Genomic DNA, 9,606 nt, shown 5'->3' on the forward strand with positions numbered 1-9,606 from the left:
AAAAAAAAAAAAAAGGGAAATGCATTAGTGATTTGTATATGAATTGATCCTGTTATATTTTATTTATTATCCTATTTTTTTTCTTGGTTCGGAGAGCAGTGCTAAGGATACTGAGTTATGATTGTGATCCAATATGTCAAACAGTTGAACGAGGAGCTTCATCTAACTAACCTTCTATGTTGGTGCAGATGATGGTACATATGCAATGAAAAAGGTCTTAATTCAAACCAATGAGCAGTTAGAGTTGGTGAGGGCTGAGATTCATGTCTCATCCCTTTTCAACCATCCCAATCTTCTTCCACTTCTTGATCATGCTATAATTGCAGTTAAGGTATTTTTTTTTTTCTTTTGAATATTTCTTCTCCTTAAGTGATACATATATACATGCATCAGAAGCTATGGTTTTATACTTTCAGACATAATTGCTTCTATCTGGATCGATGAATCTTATCCTTTCAAGCAGAGTGTAATAATAGGAATGCAGCTTGTTGCAAGGTTAAAAACTTTGTCTTGGTCTAGACTTTGGTCCCCATGAAAGTTTATGGATGTCCCATGTTTGTAAAGATAACAAAAACTATGGAAACATTATAGGGGCAACGAAAATTTTAGTGAAACTTAATGCATACACACGCATATGGCCATTTTTATTCTGTATGCCTTCACCTTTTGATTTGACAATAATTATGTTATTTGTTAATGCAATATGTATAACAAGTTTGTTTTTGGGAGTGTATGGCTCCATCTAATCTCTCTCACATAAAAATGTATGAATAAATCCTTCATTTCTTATCCTTCAAAATGAAAAAAATAAAAGTAAGTGTCAAACAATGTTAACACGAACATTGATTGACATGCACCAAAAATGACAAATGGGTGTAGGTGTTGTTACATAAGTTTTGTCACAGGAGGAGATGTGGAACCCTTCTGGACACTACCTTGTCTATGTTGTATAAACATTAGGATTACAGCATTGCACAACCTCAATGGGATGCACATAACAAGGGTACTTCATTGTCAATGTTTTGCTGTGTTTGGAGATCAGCTCCAATACCAATAATGACACTTATTTGTGTAGCCAATGTAAAATTTGATATTGGTTACTGGATTGGACACCCCTTATCTGTGTCAGACAAAAAATGAATGTGTCCTTGGTTTGTTGCCAAGCTCGGGACAGACTGACGTAGAAAACCCATTCCCATATATGCTTACCACGTTATCAAAGTATAAATATTTGTTCTGGAGAATAAGATGATATTACTGCATCAGCAATGCAAGCTCCAAATCTGCAACAAGTTTTTTCTGGTCTTTGCTCTGGCCCATCATATGATAAGTTGTATCAAGTTGGCTACCATCTTCCTTGGACTCATCAGATCTTCTTAGTCATTGCTCCATATGTGAATCCTTACTGCCTGTATATTTTTTTTTTTTTGCTTCTTTCAGTTAATGATTTTGATTTTGGTGCACTTGATTTAAGCAGCAGCTGTGTCCTTCTAAACTATGATCATGCTGATGTCCTTTTAAACTAGCTCTTTCTGTCTATCTCAATTCATTTCTCAGTAACAAGCCATATTCTTTAGATCCCACATGAAGATGGCACAAGTTGGAGAAGTCCCATGATCTTAACCATGTCATTCTTGGAACAGCTTCTGATGCCACTTACTCTTATTTTATCCATTCAGTCAATTGGCTGTGGAAATTACCTCCAAAAATGGAACTGATGCTCGATTTTAATTATTGACCATAGAACTTTTGCTGTGATTCAAAAAGTAATTTTTTCCAAACTTATATGCAAATCCTTATGGTCATCTTATGACTGGGTTTTCTTAGACTGCCTTCTTTTCAATTCCGGCATTAGCTGACTTCTCCTTTCTGCTATCCTTCCATTGGAAATCCCATCTGCTCAAGACATGTCAATCCAATGTACCTTTTAAATTAATTCGTACTGTTATTTACAAGTTTAAATGTTGCAGGATCGATGGCTAAGGGGTTTTTATTTTTTATAAAATTATCCCACTTGTTTGTTACGTAAGAGTGAGAGTTCAAGTTAGCTTGGAAACTCTATTTTCAGTTTTAGAGAGTTTGTTTAGGAAATTTTCTCTTTATATATTTGGTTGTAACCCACAATGGGATTAGATAGATTGGAATTGAAAGAACTTACTTGAGTTTACATTGCTGTGAAGAGCTGGTGGTTGGATCGAATGCTACTTTTTTGTCTCTCGTTCTTTGCCAAATCTCTTCCCATTCTCAGGTGTGATCCTTCCTTTCGTACCTCTTCTATTTCCTACTGTTCTGGCTCTTTACTTCCCATTGTTTCTTCTTCTTTCTAGTCCAGTGGTATTCTGGACTAATATCAGATTGCTGTTTTGCTTCATATCTTTTCTGTTTCACTGTTTAGGTCTGAAACTTGGTATTCATACTGTTGGCATCACTCTCTCTGAGTTTCTGTCCTTTTTATTTTCTTCATCAGTTTATACACTGTTTATATAACATGCTCTGTTTTTTATGTTTTTTATGCAACTGGCTCTCACACTACCTAAACCTTGTTAAAAACGTAGTTTTCTTCCCTGGACCTTGTGATGCAGTATTTGGGCACAAGAAGCAGTGCCAAGAGAAGAAAAAGAACTCGTGATTTCAGGAATTTCAGAATTCCTGGTTTCTCTAGGAATCCTATTCCTGCTCTGCTATAGAGTTCTAATTTAGTAAAGTATGCTTTTGGTTCCTTTTTCTATTTTTATCATGTTTATGTCCTAGTTCAGGCTGGATTAGGAAACTGTTATTAGTTGATTTTCTTTCATTAGAGTTGGTTTTGGACTCCAAACACAGCTGGAGGTTCTTGGGTCAGTTTAGGAGTTGTTTCAAGTCATTGGACAATTAAGTAGCCAGATTGATTACTAGTTGGTTTAGTCTATTTGGAGTGTTTATAGATACTTTTATAACCGGACATTATGACATACTTTATTTTGATTAAAGTGTGGCTTTGCTGCTTAATACTCTGCGAGACTCAGATTAATGGCGGTGGAATGTAGTTGCTGCCTGGTGGGATGCTAGGTGGGTCAGTGAGATGTTGATCAAGGCTTCGATCTGATTCTCAAGTCATATTCTTGTTATATCTAATTCTAATGTTCTTTTTCGCTGCTAAATTACTGCAATCAGGTCAGTTTTCTAATTTATCCTTGTGTCATGTTTATTAATTGATTTTGATTGTTGACATCTGAAAATCCATTTCATCTCTGCACATCCAGTTTCTGTTATTGTTGGTATCAAAATCTCTGGTCGATTGTGCTGTTAACTAATACAGTAATACTTGATATTGATTGTTGATGTCTGAAATCCATTGCATCTCTATATATCCAGTTTCTGTTATTGTTGGTATCAAAATCTCTGATCGACTGTGCTTTTAAATCCTGCTGCCAGTAGGATTTCTGGTTTACTCATCAAAGAACTTGAGATTTAGAATCTGATTTCAGCAGTGATAATCGACCTCGGTACTTATTTGATTTTTGTTCTAAAAATCAGATCTTGTCACTGTTTTGACGAAGTCCTATTGCTAATGCTATCCAAATTGCTGGAACTTTCAGAACAGGTTTCTATTTCAGTTCTTGTTTCTGGTTCTTGTTCTGGTTTGATAATTTTTGTTACTACTTAATTTTTTGTTGCCGTCTGATCATCCATCAATACTGTTTTGGTCCCCCTAAATCTCAGATAAATCCCTTGATCTGGAACCCTAATGAAGAGTCCTACCTCAGTAGTATTTCTCATCCAACCGTTGGATCAGAATCATCTTTTGAGGGATATTTCCATGCTATATTACAGAACTTCGACCAAAATATTCTCTGTATTTGAAATTTTAAACTACAGATCATCAGTTATCAAAATTTTCTTGAATCTGCTCATATATCATTCACTGCAATTCTGGTTTTCAAATGAGTTTCTGAACCTAACACCTTAGGCTTCTAGAAACCCTTCTTCTTGTCAGAAGACCTAGGCAATTCTGCCTTTAAAGTCCCAGACCAGATTGAGACTGTTTGGGTGAGTTAAGGCACAGTCTTTGATCAGCTTTACCGCTGGTCAATGCTTATATCATTAGGTAGAACTTTTTTTATTGCTTTTAATACCATACCTTATGCTATTTACCATTTAGCCTCCTACTTCTAAGTTTGTTTTATTCATTCCCCCCTTTATTGTTAATAACGATAAATATTATCCTACTTAAAACGAATCTGGACATATATCATTCACTGCAATTCTGGTTTTCAAATGAGTTTCTGAACCTAACTCCTTAGGCTTCTAGAAACCCATCTTGTCAGAAGACCTAGGCAATTCTGCCCTTAAAGTCCCAGACCAGATTGAGACTGTTTGGGTGAGTTAAGGCTCGTTCTTTGATCAGGTTTACCACTGGTTAATGCTTATATCATTAGGTAGAACTTTTTTTTATTGCTTTTAATACCATACCTTATGTTATTTACCATTTAGCCTCCGAGTTCTAAGTTTGTTTTATTCATTCCCTCCTTTATTGTTAATATCAATAAATATCATCCTACTTAAACTTTTGTTCCCAGTTTTGTTGTGGTTTTTTTTTACCTTCCGAAAGTACCTTCAGCTGTTCAATAAAATTACAGATTTGGATGGACCCATTGCAAGATTCTAATTCTTGGTTTTGAGGCCGTGACCATGGTTGAAACCGAGATATGCCAAGTGTCGACCATAACCTTGTTTTTGGGGCCAAACTCGAAAGCTAGGTTTCGAGGCCCAGAAAAATGGGGGTTTTACCTGAATTTTTGTATTCTGTTTGTTTTTAACATTTTACACCTATTCTATGAATCAGTTTCACAAAAAAACCGCCCATTATGGTATTTGCGGTTTGGACCCAAGTTTACTAGTGTACGCTGAATGCAGTTGTACACTAGCCCTACTATAAACACTGACTACAGATAATTTAACTATTGGAAATGTAAATATGAAATTAAAAAACAATCAAATTATATACTGTAGGTTGCGGAAATACAATCATACAACACTCACCACTTAATTCCATGTGGAGCTATATATGATTGAATAAATCGTAACTGCTCCTTGGAATGCACCACATATGCATCCCATGACTTGTTTTGGGCCATTTATTTTGAAAGTCCATTATTTCCCACCTATAAGCCCCATTATCAACATATCGGAGTATCCTAACCTAGGGAATGGCTCACTAAGACTATAAAATGGGTGGAGCCAACACATTGTTGGCCTGGATATGAGAAGATGCTGTCGATGAAAGAGGACCCACCACCCGAGCCACCCGCATACTCAGTGCTAGGGAATGAACTAGAAGATCCACTATAGTCACCCTCATAGCCACCATACCCTCCAAATGTGGAACTTGTGCTCTTGAAGGATGGTCCACCATCATATCCGCTATGCCCAACGGCTAAACCTATCTCTCTAAGCCACTATCAACATGATGTGTTGGACTGGTGCTTGCCCCTGTGAAGGATGGTGCATGCCAATGCCCAGATCCTATACTCTCACACATTTTCTTGGTTTCCAATGTGCCAGACAAGCTCGATACATTCATGCCCATCCGAACTACCTCTTCCTTAGGTCTAAACTCCTTTTGCGGACCTAGAGTGTAGCCTCCTCTAGCATGTGCCTCATCCGGCTTGGCGTGATCAAACCAAGTCTCTCCTCTGAATCAGACGGGCTTTGACACTAGCTTCGGATCTTGCATCTTGTCCTCCTCGTGTAAGGATTTTAATTTATCACCATCATTATAACCACCACCACCACCAACACCACCATCATCATTATCATCATCATCTCCGCTAGGCTAAGGCTCAAATGGATGCAACTTTGTTAGTTAACTCTCCCCTCTGACGCCATATACTTGACATTAACACTCATCTGTGAAGCAGTCCGGGTGTTGGGGCTGACCTCTAGGCTCATCTAACATTGGCTCATCTCGATCCCTGACCTACTCATATAGGAGTTCCTTCTCATCTTCTTCCAGCTAGAAGCTTTTGCTCAACTTTATTAAGATTGTATCGTTGTCTGTGCCAAGGCATATGTGCTCCTCCCTCAATCTCATATTGTAATGCACATAGATCAAATCCTCTAGTCGCTTGGCAGCCAATCGGTTCTGCTCTTAGAGTGTATGAGGGAGAACGTTCTCCAGTTGCGCTCGCACCTAGTGGTGGAACATGTCTGGGAGAGCACTTTAACTGCTATCCTGGTCAAATTGAATGAGTCTTTTCCATACAACACCCACCATTCAGCTGCATAAGAGCATTAAGGAGTAATGTTAAGTGATGGTATACGATGATCAATACTTAAATATGAATGAAAAAACTACGGTGATTAGACCAACCAGCAGCCGTGGTATCCCGACCCGAATGACAAGTTTAATTGAAGTGAATTAAGTAAAAACTCACTAGCCTGATTCAGTGGATGCATGAGCTGTCTCTCCCACCAATTCTTATCACGTCAAGGAACTTTCTGTTACCCCATCTGTACATTGCCTCGACCTGCATCTTCATCATATCAATAGCTGCCCACAAGTGTGTGATGGAGGGCCTTAGGGAAGAAGGGATGAGGGGAAGAACTGGAATAGAAGGGGGGAAAGGAAGGGAATCACACCTCACACATTGCACAAATCAAACTAATTCTCATTCAAATAAATTCTCCTTTTTAACTATATGCAAGTATATAAAGAGAAAATAACAAGACTCCTTAGACTTTAACACTGAAACAAACTTCTATTTCTCTATCTGCTACGTATTCTACCCAAAAACAAACATGAGAACATAAAAGACATAATATTAAACTAAACTACTTCCAACCCTTGTTAGACCAAAATCCTGGGTTGGACCAGCTCTTGGCTCTTTGCTCTTGGCTTCCAAATACGGTCATACTGGTCCAACCAGGTAAGTGCAGCCTTATCTGCATCAATTCTCCTCTTTTGAAAAGAACTTGATTCCGTCGAGTTTAGAGGAGGTCCAAGAATGCCGTCAAAATTGATGCGCCTGAGGAGAGAAGTTCCAACTGTCCTCTTGAGTTTGAGGGGGAGGGGGGGGGAGAAGATCCTTTGTCTGAAGAAACTTCATCTCAAGGCCACTATATTGAAAAGAGTATGTATTCTCATATCCACAGTGCTTGGCTTTCTTGTCGGGGGGGGGAGAAGATCCTTTCATTAATTTTTCAGATTATTGTTCACCCACCCAACCTTGTAGGGATTCGGATGGGGTTCCATTTTCAGGCCCAACTTGTGAACAACTTTAGCAACAGCGTTGGTGTAACTATCGGGGTCAATCACTATATTACATAAGCTATCATTGCATCGCACCCTGGTCTGAAAAATACTATTATGGCGCCAATCGTCCTCCTTGGGAATCTTCTGTGTAGTCAAAAGAGGACGGATCACATAGAATGGTTGAGGCTTATCATCACTGTCACCATCATTAATCTCATTAGGCTCACGATCACATTCAGCCTCCAAATTTACTGTTCCTGTTTTCGGTTGCTCTTCTGGTACATAGGGTATAAAATTGTCCTTGTTAATGTATACTAACAGCTGGTTAGGACATTGATTAGATCGATGCCCATACCCCTTGCATGTGAAACATTGAATAGCCTCCTTTGGAAATATTGAGTTCCTGTCATAACCACGCTGAGGTTGGGAGTATGGATGAGTAGGCCGTGAAGATGACATGGTTGAATCATGTGGAGGTGGAGAATATGGCCGGCTAGGTCTTGAGGATGACATAGATGAAGCACTAGCCTGTGGTCTACTGATTGACTTTTTTTATGGAGATGACTATGGCTGAATAGAACTAGGACCCCTAGGAAAAGCATCTGTAAATGGCCTCCAACTGTATGGGCGTTTCAGACTTTCCTCAACCTGATAGGCGACTTGTACGGCATCTTCCATTGTAGGCAGTTGGCTAGATGCAAGGGCAACACTAAGTTGAGGGTGCATACCATTGCGGAATTGTGCCACCAATACTTTTTCATCCCACTCAAAATCAGAACGAGTGGCCAAATAATAAAATCTAGCAACATATTCTTCAATGGTCAAATTCTCCTGTATTAAATGTGCAAATCTGAGATGCATGCGTTGCTTGTAATCAGAAGGCAAGAATCTCCAATTTATGACTTCATGCATTTTAGCCCAAGTAGTGACTAAACCAATGCCTTGGGTTCAGTTCTGTTGTTGTTGCTTGACCCACCAGACTCGGGCCGTGCCTTTCAGTTTAGCCTCTGCAAATAGGATCTTTCGGGCCTCAGTCAACCCGTACCATCTGAAGAACATCTCTAAGCTGTGAATCCAGTAAAGGTACAGTTCTGGGTTGTTATCTCCATAAAAATCAAGGACATCCAATTTTGCTGCTCTTTTCGCTCCATCCTCATATCTACCCATTCCATATGGTGGTGGAGGTGGTGGTGGTGGTGATGGTAGTAGTACTGATGGATCTTGTGGAGTGGTGTTGGAAGAATCCCTAGATTGAATGTGACTCTTTCCTTTATCTGTTCACCAAACGATCAATAGAAACTTGGATAGATTCCATCATTGTCTTAAGGGAAGTTACAATGGTAGTGAGAGCATCAATTTCTCCTTTATAGGAGTTCAGTTGTTGAATAACTTCACTATTGGCTACCATGGTGGAGATATGCAAGATTGCACTCAAATATGATGGCAAAATAGTAAATAAAGGAGGTTTAAAGAGCAATGGCAGAATGGTAAATAACTCGAGTTCTTTTTTTCCAGGGATGACAGAATTGTAAATATTGGAATTCAATATAAGTACAAAAAGATATCACGTGTGGGGTGGGGATAGTGTGGGAAATAAGCAAAATTAAAGAGGGGTAATTCTGGAAAGAGAAATTAGAAAGAAGAGAAAAAATCGATGGGTTGGGGGTTTGGATTACCAGCCAAAAGATCCTTCTCCTTGGAGACGGAACCAGCAGCGATGGTCGGAGGAGTGAACTACTTAGGGCCCGTTTGATAACGTTTCAAGAAACGTGTTTCTGCCGTTTCTGTTTCCAGAAAGAGCAGAAACGGCGTAAAAAGCATTTGATAAAACTGTTTCGTTTCACTTATTTTTAGAAATAGAAATAGAAATTTTTACTTATTTATGGTTCAAGAAACGACCCAGCCGAAACTTGTTTCGCCGTTTCTGGAAACGACTTGTGGCAATTCTTTCACTGGTTACCATCGACTTCTAAAAACATGACTTATCAAACACCTTCAATTCCTTTTCTATTTCTAGAAATGGAAATTTATGTTTATGCCGTTTCTTGAAATAGAAATGGCAGAAACGTTATCAAACGGGCCCTTAGAGTTTGCATCACTGTCAAACAAGAGGAAACTAGCGAGAAGGGAGGCGCAATTCGAGGGATTGGCCTGTTGCGAAGATTCGGGAACAGGTATGTCTTACTTTCTCTCTTCTTCTTCTCGTCTAGTTTTTTTTTTCTTCCTCTTCTCTTCTTATTCTTTTTCTTCTTTTGTCTTCTGTTCTTTCTTCTCTTCTCTTCTTCTGTGCTGCTTTTTTGTTTTTCACTTGGAAAAACTCAAAATCAGGGAAGGGTTTCGAAGGATTCTCTCTTTTTTTTTTTCTTTTTTTT

The 9,606-nt window shown here is 38.7% G+C and overlaps 1 protein-coding gene across 1 annotated transcript in view; it reads left to right on the plus strand.

Annotated features, from left to right (window-relative positions):
• The window catches only part of LOC122081885 (probable serine/threonine-protein kinase DDB_G0291350), a 37,774-nt gene that overhangs the window by 4,262 nt on the left and 23,906 nt on the right, over positions 1–9,606 (plus strand). Inside the window, exon 2 of the mRNA XM_042649263.1 lies at positions 189–331. Within this exon, the coding sequence (XP_042505197.1) occupies positions 189–331 (143 nt within the window). The remainder of the gene's footprint in view (positions 1–188; positions 332–9,606) is intronic.

This window comes from Macadamia integrifolia, chromosome 1 (genome assembly GCF_013358625.1).
Source record: "Macadamia integrifolia cultivar HAES 741 chromosome 1, SCU_Mint_v3, whole genome shotgun sequence".
In the NCBI taxonomy this organism is placed as follows: domain Eukaryota; kingdom Viridiplantae; phylum Streptophyta; class Magnoliopsida; order Proteales; family Proteaceae; genus Macadamia; species Macadamia integrifolia.